Source organism: Aythya fuligula, chromosome Z (genome assembly GCF_009819795.1).
Source record: "Aythya fuligula isolate bAytFul2 chromosome Z, bAytFul2.pri, whole genome shotgun sequence".
Taxonomy (NCBI): Eukaryota; Metazoa; Chordata; class Aves; order Anseriformes; family Anatidae; genus Aythya; species Aythya fuligula.
The window spans coordinates 77,218,294-77,238,244 of record NC_045593.1 but is presented as its reverse complement, the minus strand read 5'-3'; the positions used below and the strand labels follow the sequence as shown (position 1 = coordinate 77,238,244).

Here is a 19,951-nt window from a genome sequence, read left to right as displayed (position 1 = left end):
TGTACGAAGTGAAAGCTTTTGAGAGGGCACTTTAATATGACCTTCAGAAAAAATATAAAACTAATGTATCTGACTCTCAGCTGAGGATTGTTTATGTATTGTGGCAGTTAACTGTTGGCAGAAGCCTTCACCTCACACACAAATAGTTGGTAACAATCCGTCACTCATCTACTTTAAGAGCAGATACTGTTTGGATAGCACTGGCAGCAATTTTATGTTTGTGCAAACTTGTCAGGGTAACTCTCGCCTAGGTGCACAGAGTAAAGTATTTTAAACATTAATGGAAGCAAGATTATTATCTACTCTTTAGAGCCCAGAGCTAGCATTTGCCATCAGAAAGCTAGATTCTCCTCTCAGGGTTGCTTTTCACTGCTCATTCATCTTGCTTTCATCTCCATCATCTACAGAAACACAGAAAGCACAGGCCATGGGAATACAATAAATGTTTGGTTCTTTTGAAAATCAGGACTATATCTAAATGCTGAAGCATGGCTTTAGGCCAAAAAATCAAAGAATGGTTGTGGCTGAAAGGGACATCCGGAGCTCATCTGGTCCATTCCTCAGCACAAGCAGGGCCACCCAGAGCAGGTCCCCTAGGCCCATGTCCAGGGGGATTTTGGAGGTCTCCAAGGAGAAGACTCGGCAGCCTCTCCACCAGGACTCCCAGGTCCTCCCCAGCTGGTGCCTGGCACTTTTTCTCCCCAGGTGCAGGAAATTGCACTTCTTACTGAACTGCATGAGGTTTCTGTAGGCTCATTTTTCCAACCTTTTGAGGTCTGGGCCCCTTGCATAAAGGCCAGGAAATGGGAGGAAAAAAAACTCTAAACACACTCCTCTGGTGTATGCTGTTTCCCACACTTAAGTTATTTATTCCAGCAGAACGTTTTTCCTCTACCAGAAAATGCAACAGTGCAGTGCATGGTCTAGCAGTCAAGAGGACCAACACTATTCTCCAAAAGCGTAAACCAGATGCAAAATGTGAGCAAGGTATGATGCACTTCCCATGACATGTAAGAATACACTTCACATCATATTCCTGCTCTTAAGCTCTGTGTCTTCTGTCTCCTTTTGACTTCCTCCAGGCAAATACTGAGGGACATAAAAAGAGTGAGATGTCTGGGGGGGATGTGGCTAGCCATGACTGACACGAGTATGTCCCAAATTCTTACCTGAGGCTGCTTTTGCTGTTGGGTCAGGATTCTCCCTATGCTGCAGTGCTTTTTTATGAGACTCAATATTATGCAGCAAGTTGTTTTTCTGTTGGGTAATTTTTGTGCCAGTAGAAATGCATGAACATGGAAAAAACCTCAGGAGGAAAGCCCAATTACCCTGCTGTAACACAGGGCTTGGTTTGGTCCTGCTGAGAAGGTGAGGTGGGACTGGTAGATTTCCCTGCTCCTGCTGAAACATCTTCTCTGGTATCACCATCTGTGTTGCCCAGCTAAGCACAACATGTTTCCTTTCCTGCTAAGCCATGTTCTAGTTCACTGAGTTGCAATGAAAGCCAAGATTTAATCCTCCACATCCAAGAGCTCCTAAAAGGTGTAACAACCTCTTTGCTCCTGTCACATCTGGGGAGCTGGTGCTCAAGGCCAGGGAAGAACCCAAAACAAAGTCCTGGCTGCTTTGGGAGGTGGATCGGAGCAGCCCTGAACCAGGCAGTGGTGGTAAAGCAAGGAATTCAAATACTGCTCAGAGGGTCCTGCTGATACTCACGTCTTCTGTGCAGCAGCTCTGCACTGCTGGAGAGAAGTTAATGATAAACTAGTTATCTTGTTGCTTTACATGAGGAAAAAAGCCCCATAGATAAGATGAAGTGGCATTTTGTTAGCTTTCTAGTTTGTATAATTAGAGGTATGGTCTCTTTTGTTCTCAGTACTCTTGAGAGCCTTGCTGTTATTTATGCTGTTATATATATGAATGAAAGAAAGCCTGTCCCTACTGTCATGCTTTAAAAGGATATGTCATTTTTGCATCCTGAGAATGAAGTCACTTCTCTGGATTTGTGGAGCCGTCAGGACACAGAGCAGCAGCTTTCCCAGGCAATAACTACTAATAACACCTAGCTTCTCCCCAGCTCCCGATCATGAACTGTGGCCAGTGCTGTGTGAATCAGGAAATAGATGGCTCCTATCACTAAGAGGAAATAACTGAGGGCTGAGCAAGCTGGAGCCCACACTGCGAAACACTGTTCTTGGACAAGCTGTTTCAGGAAGTCCTATGTGACAAAGCTTCCCAGGAAAGAACAGTATTCACAAGAGGAGACTCAGGTTTCATTTGCTTGAGTTTGTCAAGGCTGAGGACAGCCACTAAGGAGCAAGGTCAGAAGGATTTGTCCAGGATGACACAGTCAGAACAGTCCCATCCTTTCCAGTGTTAATACCAAACCAGTGCTTAATAACAAAACTAAGTGTCTAATAATAATAATAAGTGTCTAATAAATATGTGTCTAATAAAAAACAACAACAAAAAAACAAAACAAAAAAAAAAAACTTGGAACATTTCTTTCCACCGTGCCTCTCTCTATGGCCATGCATGTAGAGGAATAGCTTCTGTCTTCACTGATACATATGTAGTTTAAAAAAAACAAATAAAGTCAGTGACAAGGAAAAGACACACTGAATAAAGAAGGAGTTACATACGAAAAGCCACGTATAAACAAAGATAGGTGAGAGTATTTTTCATTTAAATAGTCCTCAGTGTTCATGGAGGAAAATTTCTGAAGTGACTAAATGATGAAAATATACATTCACAACACAGAGTAACTTCTGATGCAAAAATATATTCTGACATTTCTGGTTTTTATTTTTTCCGGATTTTTCCTTCAGCACAGCTTTAGTTCTCAGATTGTCTGACACGAAAACCACATTCCCCCAATTAACAAATCAGCTTGTTTAACTTGCTCAGAAAATCCACAGATGTATTATTTCCACAAAAGACACAATGAAGATATTCATTATAAAGGTCACAAATGAGAAAAAATTACTGTCTGTGTTTCTCCCAGTTTCAAAGCAGTTAGCAAAGTGTAAGCAGGACACATAAAGACTTCATGATGTTAATGGATCGTGGGGGGGGGTGGTATTCACAGAGGGCAGAGGGATGTTAACTTTTTCCAGCATATGGAAGATGCAGCATCATCTAACTCAGCCGAAGTTGTTAGGAACTGAAATCAAATGATACAATGCCATCTCAGGGGTTTCAAGATGAGTTTTTAATGCATTCTGCAAATAGAATCATGTTGATTTCTTTCAGAAACAATGAAGAAAACCATCTACTCCTGCTAATAAAACCACAGGATATCTCACTACAGTTACGGGCTGCAAATTAAATTTATTTTTCACAAAATAAATTATATTATGTCAAGTTGCTGGACTGAACAATAGTTATTGTTGGGAAATAGGCTCAGATAAGTTGTACAAACACTTCCTCCCTTAGATTTTCGCAAATTGAAGTTGCAGCCATGGCCTGGGGACAATTCGTTCCCTGGGCTCTGAAGGTAATGGGAGGTCCTGTTCTGGCCCCTTTCCCTGGGGTCTCAGAGGGTGTGAAACTGCCCTCAGCAAGCCAAGCACAGAAACGTCCCCGCTTACTTCTGCCCTCAATCATGCCCCAGGGAACTGGTCATTGTTTTTAGAGATGCTCCCACCATAATTCGGGAAGGCGTATGCTTGGAGGCAGTTACAGCTTGGGTTACACAAAGTTATCTCTATGTTATCTAGTAGCAACAGAGCTCCCACAGGGGGGACTGTGCCCACCAAAGCCCTGACAGGACCCATATGAGACCCACTTCAAAAGCACAAAGAAGTTGCGTCTTTTTTTTGGAGTCCTCAGCAGAGGGAGTTATGGTAGCTGTGCTAACTGCAGAGTGCAGAACACCGTCTGACTCCTGTGTTTGTGCCTATGAGCACGAAGCCAGCACCATCGTGCACCCTGGTGGCATCACCCTCTGGTTTCCCGGTGTGGAGGGACCCCTGGCTGGTGGTAGCTCCATTCTGTACAGCCCTTCCCTCTGCATTTATCTCTAGGAAAGCAAACACTTAGCACTGTGGCACAAGTCTTTCCTTACTTCAGGAATAAAGCATATCAGAAATTAGGTTTTCCATCCCCACCATGCAGCTGGCACGCAGTAAGGATAACAGAAAGCAGAGGAAAGAGTATTGCACAGACTGGATGAAATGCAATTAGTCACAAACATACAATAATGCAAAAGTGGTGTTCAGTGGGGGAGACTGCAGGAGCCACCCAGCCACAGGCCACTTACTCAAAACCTGTGGGTGATTTTAGGAAGCAAAGCTGCTGGGGTGTGCAGCTGCTGCTGCCTCTCCCTGGCTTGCCAGCAGGTACCAGCTGGCATCACCTGTGTCCTGCTGGGAGGATGCAGCGATCATTGCTCCTGATCCCCTGGTGGGTTATGGGGAGTAGGCGTTCACCCACCTGCCCTGCCTGCCCACCCCATGTGCCACCGGGGACATGCCGGGGAAAGACCACACGAGCCATTCTGCTGTCACCTTCTGGTTCTTCAGGTCCCTTTCCTCTGTTCTTTTTCTCTCCCTAAGTCAGAAAGTAGCTGAAAAAATAAAATAAAATAAAATAAAATAAAATAAAATAAAATAAAATAAAATAAAATAAAATAAAATAAAATAAAATAAAATAAAATAAAATAAAATAAATAAAAATAAAATAAAATAAAATAAAATAAAATAAAATAAAATAAATAAAATAAAATAAAATAAAATAAAATAAAATAAAATATAAAAGAACAACAAGCCAACAAATGCTGTATGTTCTTCTGCAGATATTTAGCAAAGCTTCTGTGGAATTGTCCGTCACAGGACATCATCCTGTAGTTCCATGCAGACATACAATTTCAATCAGTAAAAAAGTCAATACGGTCCCTTAAACAATAGTTAGTACTTACAGCATGTATATATAGACTATACATGCTGTTCAAAGTCATCTTTAAAGTCACCAACAAAAGAAAGTCACACATAACTGTTCTTACCTTTAGCTCTAATTTTGCTGTTTGCTTCTCTCAGGCCTAGAGGAGAAGTAAGCACTGAAATGATGTAATAAAAACTTGAAATTTTTCTTCTGGTAAAAAAGTTATTAAGCCTAATGTATGTCTTGTGAGCTCAAGTCAATGAAATTTCTTAAAAAAAAAAAAAGTTCACATTTGAAGCTTGAGGCAGTGCAGCTAATCATACTTAAATACCATTAAGATAAGGGTAAGAAGGAACAGGTAGAGTAAAGTCATATTTGGAATTGCAGGACACATCTCTCAGTCCTGTGCATTTTTCAGCCAAAGAGTGCTGAGTCTTCCAATGGTTTTAGGATTTAAATTTGCCAGTAAGGTTCTGCTGGAGATCTATGCAGACGTGGATTTTCATTTAATTAAATGTGATTGTGTCTCTTCTAGCAATCTACAGCTCCCACTTCAGAAAAGGTGTAGTTTCAACTTAGATTGGCTTAAAATGCTCTAAGATGCGTTGCTGTCATCCTTCCACCCCAGCGATGGTCAATCTCTTTCTGTGTGTCGGTGCTAGCAATTGAGTGGCCACAGGGCAAGGACTGCTGCTAGTTTTATTGCTGGTTTATTTGCCAGGCAGATGAGCAAACTGGCCCAACTCACTGTGCAGCCATGCTATTGCTATTGTCTGTACAAAGCAAGCAGTAAAAATGTGCACTTGGTGTAAGAGAGAGGAAATGAGCTAAAATGAAGGTAAAAATGTTCTTTTTGAAGACAGAAAAGTATTAAATGAAATTATGTTAAACAAAACATTGCATCTTAAGTGACCTGCAAACCTGTGGGGTTTCAGGCCACTAACATTTTGCCAGAATATCTGTGTCCCTGAGAGACCTGGTCCTGCTCTCCTCTGTGTTCTTCCCTCCCTTGCAATGGCCAAATATTTGTGTGGCCACAGGGACATGAGTTGCACATCCCTGAAACTGAACCATTTGGAAGTTTTCTTTCTCGCATTACAGCGACAGTTTATCCTCAAATCTGGTTTTGGTGTCAGTTTACAGAAAAAAAAAAAAAAATAAAATCCAGAGCTAGTCATCAATCACAAACCGAATATGAGTCAACAGTGCCATGCTGTTGTGAAGCAGGCAGGCGTTGGATGAAGCTCTGTAAGCATGAGTGCATCCTGCACGGCAGGTGCCGCCAACCCCTGCTCTTCTTGGAGCTCCTGAGGGCTCAGTGTGGTTGCCTTATGGGCACCACATCCAGAGGGACATGGACCTGCCCGAGTCAGGCCAGGAGAGAGCAGTGAGGTGTCTGGAAATGGGGCCAAGCAGGGACTGCAAAGAGGTTTAGGCTGGCAAAGGATGACTGAGGAAGGATGTGGTGTCAGCCTGCTGGAAGGTGAAAGGCATCAGCAAAGAAGGACTCAGTGGGTCTCCACATCCCTCGAGGGTACGGAGAAACTGATGCTCAACAGCATGGGAAAGAAGATTCACTTCACACATTAGGGGAACACTGCTAAATGTGAGGTAAGCTACTGACTTTGAATAGACTGTGTGCAGGATCTGGGAAAAAAAAGTCCTGCAGACCTTCTGAGGTCTGGAGAGGCAAACACCACAGCGGGGTGGTGCTGGCTTCCTTGAGTCTGTAGGGAAGGGATGGGTACATCTGTTAAGTCCTTCCAGGCTTTGTGAGCTTATGGTATCCCGGTTAGTGTGTGTCTGTGGGGTTTTATACACACGTGAATGAATTACGTAGCCCTACATCATGTACCAGCTTATCTAGTTGCAGTTACTGTAACAAGTCATATGCTGTCAGTAGTTCGGGAGGACTGGTTTCCTGGAAGACCCTTTCTCTATGTGAGAGAGTTACTTTTTCTGTCACAGTAGGAAAAAAAGTCTGGAACTGCTTAAGGACAATAAATAAATAAATATCAGAGGATGTTCATGTTTGCAGGACATGAGTTTGATGATGCATCTCTTTTGTGTCTCTTATCACATTACCTCAATAATAAACCCATCTTCTGAAATAACAGTTACCTGCATCATTTCAGCACCAGCTTCAACCTCCTTTCAAGACTTTGAAGCAGAGAGGTTGAGGGGAGAGCCAAATGGTCTATTATTGTTAATGGTTTTCCTGAAAGACAGCAAAGAGAGGAGGACAAGGAGAGTACTGGAAGCTGAAAGCTTTGAATCAGGGCTAGCAGTCACAGATGGCATCGCATATTTGGCATGCACTATCTGTGGCTGCACACACAGCACATTTTTGGCCAAGCAGCACATGCCATGGTGGGACTGGTGCGAGCCTGCAGCATGCAGAACCTGAAGGGACAGCGCCAAGGGTGCTGCTTTTGTAAAGGGGGCTGTCGTGGTGCCACTTGCAGGGAGTACCAGGGCAGCGAGTGCCAGGCTGGTGACCTCGATGATGTGGGTAAGGACACAGCACCACTGCCTTCCCCCACAGGGATGACTATGGTCCAGCCTTCCTATGCAGCCCTACAAATATACTGTGTTGGAAGGGGATCTTGTTTTCCAGGCTTTTGGAGCCTTTATGAACCCCTTCTACCAAAAAAAGCAAACAACAACAATAAAACCCCAAACATCTCATGATAGAGGAAAAAATGACATTATCAAGTTTGTAGATATTTGTGGGCATTTGTCTGGTGTCCTGTACCAATTGATTCATTTGCGTGAAGGCAGGAAGCAGTTTTAACTCTTCTGTTCATGTGTGACATGTTTTACTGAATTATGATACTACTTCTCCACTGACTTCATTTTTTAAAAACATTTTTTTTTTTTTGTTTTTAGTATATGAGCATCCTTTCCACAAATTCTGCTTTTAGCCAAAATTTTTGATATAATTGATTACAATGAAAAACATGTTTGGGGGAAAAAAACTCTTGTTTATAATGCAAATACATTCATATTTCTGCTCAGTTTTTCTAGCCAGATGAGCACTACAGGAAATTTGTGCATAGCAGTCTTTTTGCTTGATCAATGAAGAAAATTAGCTCTGAAAATGGTGTTTTAGAGGTAGCAGAATAAACAGGCACTTTGAGACTTTGTTATCTTTCCTGAATATTTTATTTATGAAGTATATTGCTGTATCTGGGAAGAAAATAGCAGAGGGAATGACGGCAGTAAATACTACTAGGAAGCCCAAATGAAACCAGCATGCCAGTAGTTCCTAATTTTGTTTTCTTCTTTCCTACCTAACTCCTGTACCTAACTCCTTCTCGTCTGTTTCTCAGTTATGCTTGTACTTCTAATTTTAACAGCTATTCTGATGCATATATGTTAATAGATTTATATAATCTATACAGTACATCCCAGTAAGGCTGACAGTACTGCTCACAGCTCAGTTCAAGTTAGAGCAGTAATTCAAGAAAGCATGCAACATAAAAATGGTGCAAAGAGAAATTAAACAGTACCTTTAATATACATTATATACATTTCATCTATATTTCACATCCATTTTTATGTAATAACTCCATTTTAGTCATATCTGATGAGTCTAATCTTAGGCAATTAATATCTCTCAAGTGTTATGGAAGAAGTGAGTTTTGATGAAAAAAGACAGAGTGACATAGAACAATAAAACCACAGTCTTTATATAAAACTATCTGCATATTATATATGTGACATATCCAAATGTGAGTCAACCATTTACCACAGTTATAAAACATATTTTCACAGCCATAGATGAAGAGGCATTTGTAACATGACAAAATTAGTCCAGCTGTGGTGGTTGCCTGAAGCTCCTGCAAGCAAGTAGGTAGATTAATCACGTAGGATTCGTTTTGTTACTACCTACAGAGCCACGGCCAAAAATCAGCAGGAAAATGCCTAGCACATTTTGCTTTTTAAAATTCCATCTTCTGATTGTTTAGGTAGTGTTACTAGGACCACTAAATTAGCTGAAATAATGGCAATGAGATATTAAATCCACCGGCCTCAGCCTGTGAATACTTGGTGGATTCCCCAAGGGATATTTCTCCCTTTGTTTGAGCTTTACACCAGAGGAAGATGGCTGTAAATAGGAGGAAGTGTGACTCAACAGATGTATGGAGCACACTGACATCTTTTATCTTATTTCTCTTTGCTCCCCCTATACCTGTATTTGTTACTGAACTTTAAAAAAAAAAAAAAAAAAGACAGGTTACATTCACTCATTTACATAGGCTGCTGATCAGATACCAGATAATGATTCAGATATATATGAGCAATCATTTACTCTAGTGGAAATTTTATAACTTAGAGCAGGATTTGTCCTAATTACTGTCTTTTACTGAGTATGAACCAGTGACCCGAAGGCATAAAGCTCTGTATCACATTACTAATTCCATGAGCTATTCAGTTACCTCACTTAGGAGCATTTAAAAAGCTTTTCTGAAAAAAAAAAAAATAGATTGGAAAACTTTCAGTATGTGGCTATTGGAGGGACTGAGGGGAATAACTTGGAGTTATTCTCCCCATCTACACAAACACCAAGCTCTCTGCAAACAATCTGACTTCTTTCTTCTTTTGAGTCTACCCAGCACAATCTGAGAAACACTTAACAAAACCCTTATCAAAACAATTTCAATATATACTGTGTCTGCCAGGAAAGCATCCTATAATCTAGACCTCTCATTTGTCTTTCTTTCAATTACACTGCTTGTCAGCTTGCATTACGGATGAGTAACACAGAAACAGAAAGGCATACCCTCCGGAAGAAATATTTTCACTTTTACAGGATGAACAAGTTTAATCATACATAATAATTACATCAGTAACTGATAATAGTGATAGTTTCCTAGAATGCTCCTTAAATCCAATGGTAGTAACATTTAAAAGAGAAGTATATGCATACAAAACAAATAAAGCAAATTACGATACATGTTAAAAAAGTGTATACACATGTAATAGAAAACTTCCTCTCAGAAATCTCAGAATCTGTTTCTTTGGGGTAAAACTTAAACTTTCTCAGAAGCCATAACAGTACAGATGGCCTGGAGATATATTGAAGGGATATATTTTCCTTCCACAATCCAGCAGAATGAGACAAGCTGCAATCTGAAGCTCTTCCAGGGATTTTTCACTGATTTACCTCAAAGTGCTGTACAAAGAAAGTTCAGTGAATTTGTTCCCATTGAACTGAAACTAAAGCACGAGAAAGTGCTATGGTACCTGTAAGGGAAGTGGGTTTCGTCTGGAAGGAGAACTGAGGGTTCTTGAGCAGTTTACGCTAGGACTGGTTGTGGTTTTTAATAGTGTCCATGAAACGCTCTGTGTGAAAGGCAGTTGGGCAGTTAACATTTGGAGGAAAGGACAGCATTTGACAAATACTTGACCTCGGTCTCTCTGGAAGAACTTTCAAGTATGTAAGACCATTTGACTTTTGCAAAACAAAACAAAAATACCTGAATTTTCCAGGCTGTTGAAATGGTTGAACAGTATATTTTGCCTAACCCATTTCTTCTGCAGATTCTTGGAGTGTAACATTTTTAGAAATTTTTGCACTGAGCATAATTGAGGATGGATTTTTTTTTTTTTTTTCCTGAAATGTTAAGATCAGGAAAATGTTCCTTAACAGTGTGGGTTTCATAACCTTATTCCACCTATATTGCAGGCTCATGAATCTTAAGGATGTGTTAATTACAGACTTTTAGTGGTCTTCCTGAAGAAGACTCTAAAGTATCATCTAATAAGCCTTTCCTAATACATGACTAAAACAATTATGCTATAGCTATATCTGATCTATGTATCTACACATATGTCAGAAATTTAGATGTAATTCTCCAAAGTAATTATGTACCACAGCAAAAAATAGAAACTGTGTAAATCAGCTGGAGAAGTATTTTCATGTTGCCTCTTCCCTTGTTAAAAAAAAAAAATCAAACAAGAAATGATCTTACTTCATATTCTCCAATATTATAAATCTAATTTGATTATTAATACAATAAAAAAAAGTCAAATTGGAACAAATATACCTTTCAGCCCTCCTCACTAACACGAGTATTTGATCAGTTTTATTTATTGGAAAAAAAACAAGTAATTGTGTTAATATTCAGAACAGTCATATGACTGACCCCAACAGGCAGATAAGCATAACATTAACAGTAACACAAATGGGTGAACACAAGTTTTATTTATTTTTTAAATGATAGATTTTTTTTTCATACATTCAAAAGGAAACTAATTATGAAACAAGCCATGATTTATTTCTGCATTAAAAAGGACCAAGTATAATTTTGTGTACATTCAGGCCTTTATTCTCTTTAGGATGGAACAGTAGTGGCTTTGTGATAGGTACGATAAACGTTATGTTTCTATTTTACTTTAAAAATATAAATAAGTTGATTTGAAGTGCGATTAATATACTTCTAGTTTGGAAAGCAATCTACCATGAAAGATGAGTTATGCTTTTTTGATATGCTGTTGAATGTAACCGTAGCTAGATATTGTTTTAATTTTTAAAACTCTTATGATGCTTTTCTCTGAGCTGATTTTCTCTCTCTCTCTCTCTCTCTCTTTTTTTTTTTTTTTTTTTTTTTTCTTTTCTTTTTTTTTTTTTTTTTTTCCCCTGGAAAGTGTACTCCATAGCTCCCAAACATCTACAAAGGTTATCAGCTAAGAATCAGACTGCTACAAATCTGGACCAGGAGGACTGTGTGTTAACAGAAAATACAAACCGATACCTGCCGTCCATTTCCCACACAATCAGAAGTCTCCAGAGCAAGCAGTGACTGATGTTAAGCTTATTTTCTTAGTTCTTGTTAAACAAGACTGTTGCTTGGTATCTCTTTGCTTGCAAGTGGATCATGTGTGGGGTGGTAACATTGGCTCTGATCACTGTTGTCAGGACTGCTCTGCCTACAGCCTTTTAAGTTTTTTTTTTTTTTTTTTTTTCTGTTACACACATTTTCTCCAGGCATTTGTAAGAGTCCCAGCTGCATCTGAATGGATTCATTAAAATGGTTTTCAATATATTGCATCTGTATCAAATATAAATGCGATGTTCTCATAAAAAGGCATTGTCTCAGAAAATTCACATGGTCTTGAGATGATGTGGGTGCCCTGCAATGTTTGATTTCTCTTTAGAGGACAGCAGATTCCATTTCCCATAAAACTGATTTTTATAGTATGTAGGCCTGCCTACCTACAAAGTAAGGTGCTGTACTTTTGAAAGCTGCTCAGCTGCATAATACATTAAATGTTTCTTTCAAGGTGACTATGGGGAATGCTACTTCTAGTTTATCAAACCTATTTCTATTGAATTATGCACCCCTGTGGCAGATTACTTGCACGCTTTATGCCAGATGGATAGGATTCTTCGTATCAGTATTGAGCCTTGTAAACATCTCAAATTCTTCCCAGGGTTACTTACTTATTCCAGATGGCACCCGCTGCGCTCGCTGTATCTTTCTTCCAGTCGGTGGGGCTTACTTTCCCCAAGCAATGAGAACGCTTTAGTATTTTACACAATTTTCCTATTTTTATGCCAATACATTGAAGAGAGCAAAAGCGAAAAGCGATTTGCATTTATGCTCAGTTCACACTGAATAATCAAAAAAAGGAACATTTATCCTAATATGTCTTTTTAATTCTAAAGTAATTTTCCCAGTTACCAAGGGCTCTTTGAAATTTGGAGTAATCATAGCCTGGTGTCTGCTGAACCCTTTACTTGCAAGAGCTCAGTCATCAGACTCTCTCCTGACTCACATTTGGAGAACATTATGAAATCTCTGTTATGACATGCCAATGTCTTTGGAACATTTAAAGAACTCATTTAAGTTATCTCCCAAGAATGTCGAGACAGTTTCATGCTTTAGCTGCTTGTGAGCAACAGTACAATGGTCTTTGTATGGGTACTGCGCTGATCACCGTGTCTGTGAAATTCTCATTACACAGCTCTTGGAATAGGGAAAAGGGGAGTGATGGCCACTAATCTGAAAAATTGAGAGTCAGCTTTGACAATCGCATTCCCCATAAGTGAGTACAGGCTTCACCATGCAAATTTCAGCCACATGAAGAAAGTTATGAAATATTATTTTCACTATGTGTTACATCGTAAATCTAGAGCTTAGTTTATGCCTGTTGTACATGTCCTACATAAGGCACGTTGGGAGCTTTTAATTAAGGAAGCATGGAAAACTCCCCGTGTATGTTCTTGTATCATCAAACCTTTGGTCAACAAGCTGAATGCTGGCTCTTCAGTTTTAATCCCAGTTTACATCTCTGTGCTGTCTTTGGAACAAAGGAACTGGCTAAAAACAGGCTTAAAGACAAAAACTGCATCTTTTCCTTCCGATGTGATTTCAGGAGTGACTCAGTCCACCAGCACTGCTGATGCCACTTTTTCTTCCAGCGTTAGGAAGGCACAGAATCTTGCTTCATCCTCGTGCTTCATTTGCAGCATGGGACCGACCTGACCAACTCCCCTCTTCCACATAACCATCCACCACCACCTGCAGTCCACCCCACAACGTGTCGGTCCCTTTTGTTCCCATTTCCTACCCTTGTCCCACCTGAGTCCCACCTCTCAGCAGCCCCCTGCTTTCAGCAGCCATGGCTGTCATGCTCTCTCACTCCTAACTTTGTCTTCCCCACAGCCCTCTCTCCACCAACACCTCCAGCAGCTCCTTCCCCTGCTCCCCACAATTAGGATCCTCATGCTGTCTTCTGCAACGCCCTGGCCCTTCCTACCCCTCTCCTGCTTCCTCTGCACTTTATCTGCAGCGCACTCATTAGGATCAGTCTGACAATCAGGCAGAATTCCTCCACTACCCACTTGCTTTTGCCTCCTGCCTAAGTACAGCTTTATTTTTTTTTTTTAAGTCCCCTGATCACAGCTTGCTTTTTTATTTTTATTTTATTTATTTTTATTTATTTATCTATTTTTCCTGGTTTTGATTTTCTCCAGCCTAACTGTAGAATATCCTTTGGTAGTCCTTCCTATTTTTCCACACTGTCCCTGACCATTGGCAATATCTCTCCAATGACCTCTCCTGACACCAAATTGCTTCATTCAAAAGTTCCTCTAAAATCTCTTTTCACTCTCATTCTTCCCGAATCTCAGCAACAAATAAGCTAGTTGTGTTCAGAGAGCACTGCCTATCATGATAGGCAGCACACAGACCCTTTTCTCGTGTCTATGCAGCATTTAGCATAAAGAGGCTCACGCATTAAACAACGACCTCAACTGGATATAGGTAAATGATCTGCGGATACCTCCTGGCTGCCGAAATTTCCTGCTGAAAGGAGCAGTCCCTTTGTTACCCTTCAGTACAGCAGTTCCTAGAGCTTTCAGTTCATGTGAATCAGAGCTGCGAAGAACCTGGGCAGCACTGGTCTCTCTTGTAGCTGGATGTTTCCACTACTCACAGAACTTCCACGATCTTTTGGCTTAAAATGGGTTCAAATGTTCTTCTCCGGAAGGAAGTGAAAATGGCATCAGAGGCACTACCCGTGCTTTGTGTACTTACTACGTGGTACAGTGCTGACCCCAAACATCCACTCCCACTTGCTAAAAGAGTAAGTACTTGTGAGGGATGAATTAGAATAGCTTGATATGCACAGTGATTTAAAGTTGGTTAGCTAGGGAAATCCCCCTCCTCCCCACACCCCCAAAATGACTTGATAAAATAAGAAAAGCAAATTTTGTCAAATGACATCAATAGGTAGGTTCAACAAGCACGTAACTGTTTATAGTCTTCTAAAAGGGGAATGGTCAAAGGTAAATGACTTTTCTGCACATGAGAAAATATAGTTATTTTCAAGGTATTTGGGACTTACTATACCAGTGATGTATATCATAATATGTTTGAAAAGGTTCCAGCATTATGGGATAATTAAATATCAGATAAGTATTATAAATACCTTTTGAATCACCACTAGTTTGTGGCTTAAAGGATAAACTATTATGTTAGCAAAACTGTTATCTTAAGTAAAATTACAAAGATTTTGGTTCGTTTCTACTTTTCACACAATATATAATAGGAGATACAGTTCTTAGCAAAATCTAATTTTTCCCCCATGAGATATTGTAGTATTTGTTCAACAGCATTACAAAATTATTTTGTATTTGAGAGATTAACTTAACATGTAAAGGTAAATAATGATTTACTATCACAACCTAGTGACAAACGAAGAGAAAGCATTCCGAGTCTGTAACAACATACAGCAGAAACAGGCAAAACCAGACAAAAGTGACAGTATAACAACACTTTTCCATTGCTTTAGGCATTTATTATTGCCCTCACATTAGCAGAATTTATCTTAACTTGTTTCTCAGAATGGAGGCCTACATTTTGCATACATTCTAAAATAGATTTTCCTGTCACCTGTCATTCAGAAGAGTGACAACTCACTGACTTGCCCCCACAAACTCTCATGGTCACTTCTGGGTAGAACTGCATCAACAATTGCTATATATTTTGCTATTTATGACAGCTTTGAGCGGCATGTAGTGAATTACTTCCCAATGAAAATTTCAAGGTAAATATAGACTAAAATGAGTTAAATTATCTCTGCTGATATAATGTTCCAGACAGTCACCACAGTTTTACAGAAAGCTCCTTGGGGTGTATAATGCCACAACACCCAGGGACGTGGTTTTATAAATTAATCCTCTGGAAAGAAAATACACAAAAAGGAAGTGTTACTTAAGGAAGACATATGAAGACAAGGTAAAACAGCGTGCTCATCTGTGTATTCCTTTTCTTCAGAACCCTGTGACATATATCAACAGATTCCTTTACATCCATGTTTGCATATACAGCTTGATCATACTCATACACATGAATTTTTCATAGACTTTCTTTAAGAACAAAGGAAAGAAAAACACTTCTTTATTGTTGTTGATAATGTAACTTAAAAAATCATATTTACGTACACGTGTTTGTTTAGATGTATTATATAGATGCGCAGATATGTAACAGATATTTAAAACAAAACTAGATTGTGTTTTCATAAGAACAATCAAATGATAAAGAAAACATCACTGAGAACTAAGTTGAGCTTTGAACAATAAAGGACAAGGCAAACTGACGGTTACACAATCAGCGTTCACTGTAGTGAGCAGGAACATTAGACGCTTCATAATTCCTGCAGATTGCTATGCAATGACATATTCAACATTTTCAGTTTAAGAAAAATGCCTGCTTGTCTGGAAGAAATTGTACTAAAAGGATTTCTTGATTTTGTAGTTGAAATAACTCTTGTCATCATTTTTTAAATGTATGTTCTAGCTGCTGTGGTAGAATAGACATCATCATCTGTGACTTATGCAAAATGTACATTAATGTACAAATAAGTTAAGCTGAGGCAAAAGCTTGAAACCTTATTTTGGCAGAGGTAAGTTCCTACTATAGCTTTTGGTCATGACATAGGATGCGTTAGTTTCAGAAGAGACAAACTACGGACTAGGTGTCAAGCATTTGAAAACTCTTTTGAACTGCACCCTGCATTTTCCCCTTAATTTTACTGCCTTGCCATTTACTTGTATCAAGAAATAAGATATCTCGTGAAATTTCACACACCAAATTGATTCTGACTCGGATAGCACAGAATGGAGTGAAACTAAATTAAAGATGCAAAGCAAGAGCCAAGTAAGAACCCAGTTGTCAAGATGCACGAATATGAGTTATTTCATGTGTGATTGTCATTTGAGTCGTCTTCAATCCCTGTCCAAACCTGGACTCCCCTGGACATCGTGTGTTATGCTCAGATCTCACCAGCTGCAACAGAGACCGGTCAGTTCCAGCGGAGTTTCTGTGTCTGCTTCAAAGTTGTATGTTCAGAGAACGAGCTCCACGTGTGTCCGGGGTTTGTGCCAGTAACACTTAAAATCAAAACCACTGAGAGGGAGATCACACGGGCAGTGTTTTCCCGCTCGTTTTGTGCAGGATACAGCGTGCCGTTTTGTTGCAATTTTAATGTTTTTTTATTGTTTTGTTTTGTTTTGTTTGTTTGTTTTTCCAGATGGCCAGCAAGAGAAAACAATCTTCTCTGTTTGCATGAGCCCAACAAAGCAACAGACAAAAACACGTTTTTAAATTAGAGTTTTAAATGCCTAAATGCCTTTTTATTATTATTATTATTTTTTAATTATTTTTATTTTTGCGCGTGTGTGCGTGTGTGAAAGAACCAGAGAAGGATGCTTGAACAGTACAGCAAATTTAAGGGCAGGGTCCTTCAGTTCGCGGAAATTTCCATACCGCTTGCGCTTTCCTCCAGGCACCTCCCGGCCGTGTCAGAGCCCGTCCTTTGCGGGCAGGGTCCGCTGGGTCCCGGCGGGGGGCACGGAGCCAAGTCCGGGTCTGGCCCCGCCGAGAGCACGGCCGGGGGCTGCCCTGCGGGGCTCGCCGAGCCCCGGGGGCTGCGGGGCGGAAAAAAAAGAGGGGCTCCCGGCGGGGTGGGGGCTCCCCGGGGTGGTGGTGGTGGTCCTGGGGGTGGTGGTCCCGCAGCTCTCGCCTCCTCCTCCTCGCCCCTAAGAGCAGCCGCGGGTGTCGGGGGCGGCTCCCGGCTCCTGCTCTGACCCCAAAACGAAGCGGGCAGACCCCGCGGGCGGACCCCCGTGGAGGGGTTTTCGCAGGGAGCAGCCAGCACCGGCTCCGACGACCCCCCTGCGGACCCCGGCCCCCCCTTCCTCCCCACCTCCCTCCCCCCCGGTGCCCGCTCCGCAACCGCGCCGCCCCCGCGGGGAGGGACCGTGCGCTGCGGCGGCGACTTTGCTCTTTAAATCGCTCGGATTTAAAGCGGATTACGGCTCATCCCCCCCCCGGGACTCCCCCCACCGCCACCACCGCCACCACCACCACCTCTCCACACGTGACGGAGCGGCCCCGAAGGGGGCACCCCCCTCCCTTTTCTCTCTCCCCCCGTCCCCCCCCCTCCCCTACCCTCCGCCGCCCGGCCCCGACGCCGGGGCGGAGCTCGGGGTGCGGGGCTCGGGGCTCGGGGGGCCGGGGAGCGCCCGTGGGTGCCCGTCCGATGCCGGGCGGCTGCGGGCCACCATGCAGAAGAGCGTGCGGTACAACGAGGGGCACGCCCTGTACCTGGCGCTGCTGGCCCGCAAGGAGGGCACCAAGCGCGGCTACCTGAGCAAGAAGGCGGCCGAGGCCAGCCGCTGGCACGACAAGTGGTTCGCCCTCTACCAGAACGTGCTCTTCTACTTCGAGAGCGAGCAGAGCGCCCGGCCCGCCGGCATGTACATGCTGGAGGGATGCAGCTGCGAGCGGGCGCCCGTCCCCAAGGGAGCCGCCGCCGGCAGCGCCAGGGAGGCGGCGCTGGACAAGCAGGTAAGAGGCGGGGGGACCCCCCGGGACCCCCCTGGGGCTGCCCCGGGGTCGGTGGGGACGCCGCTGGCCGGAGGTGCCCGGAGGTGCCGCGGGGGCTGCGGGAGCGGCCGCGGGGATGAGCGCCCCGAGGGCACGGCCGGAGGTGGCTCCCGAGCAATGTGCGGTTGGCGGCGTCGTGGGGAGGTTTTTGGGAGCCCGGGCGGCCTGTCCCGGCTCCGGTCCCTGCGCTGGAGGAGCCGAGCAGGAGCCAGAGGGTGCGGGGGGCTGCGGGGAGGGCGGCATCCAGGCGGCTCCTGACGGTGGTGGCCGGAAAGCGACGCGGGCACGGGGCAGCTTCCAGCCCCTGAGCGGGCACTGTAGCCGTGCCAGGGGAGCTGCTAACCTTGCTCCGTGCCCGTGGGCTTCTCTGCCTTCAGAACTTGTGTGCTAAAGCGGGACGAGAAATGGTTAAGCGCACTCCGTCCTGCGGCGACGCGTGCGGCGGCTCTGGCTGCCCCGAGGTGTGCTGCTGCGAGCGGCGATGAGCGGGGCTCCCGGGATCCCCCGGATCAAATTAAAGGCCGAATATTTCCCTGTCTGCTTTACGTTGGCTTGGTGCGCTTGTTTATTGGCAGTGTTGTTTAAACTACGGCTTGACTAAGGGAACTGTGTGAAAACAATGCCTTTCGCTATCTGTTCTCTGGGAATCTTAAATTGTGCTTTTATAGTGATGGATGCCTGTGTTGTTTGTAATTACATTTAGCGTTGCAGAGGCAAAATAATTACGTGAGAGCGAGCTGAAATTTGCTTTGCTTTAAACATCAACTATGTTTACATCTTTAAAAATGCTATTAGACTAATAGTCTGCTATTAAAGAGCCAGAAGAACACTGTTCTTTTGTTGATTTCTTTATATCCTTCTCCCCATTCACATTTCACTTGATGCAGAATAAAACTTTCAAGTGTTAGTTTGCAGATGTTAACTCTTTAAAGCACACACTTGTTTGTATACTCATGCAGACAGAAACATCTGCTAAGGTGTTCAGGAAACTCCCCCAGTGATTAAAACTAATCAATAACAAGAATGAGAAAATATTTAAAAATTAATCAGTCCTTTTTATTCCGAAAACATGATCATATTCTTACAGGAGTAAAGTAATAAAACGTGAGCTTTCAGTCTGATAATGGAAGACATTTATTTTAATCTGATCAGATAATCAGATGATAATGAAAACTCAGCATTACACATGTTAACTGCTGGTGGTGTAAGAACAGTGCTTTGATTTAACCACACAAATGCATTAATGGAATGAAAAAAAAAATATAGAAGTTTTATGTCACTTTTTCATGAAGCAGATCTACCTTCCCCGAAAGAGAGAGAATGAAAAATAAACTCTTGTTGTGTTAATTACTTGGGTAGTTTAGACACCGGAGTGATTTGTACTATGGAATTACACAAGTAAGGGAGAGAGAGTTAGAAGAATTAATTACACATGAGTTTCATTGACATCTTTGGAGTGAGTATTTGGAAAAACAGTGCATTGTCTTTAAGTTAAGTAACTGATGATTATGGAAAACGCATGCAAAAAAATAAAATAAAATTGTTTTCCTTAACTCACAGCTCATGTTCATTTTAGTTTGATTTGCTTTGGTATTGCTTGGCAAGACATATGTCAGAAAAAATCTCTGCTGAGAAGTTTTTGGAGTTGAGTGGGGAGAGAGCTGGCA

At 42.1% G+C, this 19,951-nt stretch overlaps 1 protein-coding gene across 2 annotated transcripts in view; it reads left to right on the top strand.

The window, feature by feature from the left end:
* Positions 1-17,920: 17,920 nt before the first annotated feature.
* Positions 17,921-19,951, top strand: part of RASGRF2 (Ras protein specific guanine nucleotide releasing factor 2) — a 138,956-nt gene continuing 136,925 nt past the window's right edge. For both annotated transcript variants that reach the window (XM_032205611.1, XM_032205610.1), the window contains exon 1: positions 17,921-18,245. In XM_032205611.1, the coding sequence (XP_032061502.1) occupies positions 17,961-18,245 (285 nt within the window). In that variant the 5' untranslated portion in view covers positions 17,921-17,960. The remainder of the gene's footprint in view (positions 18,246-19,951) is intronic.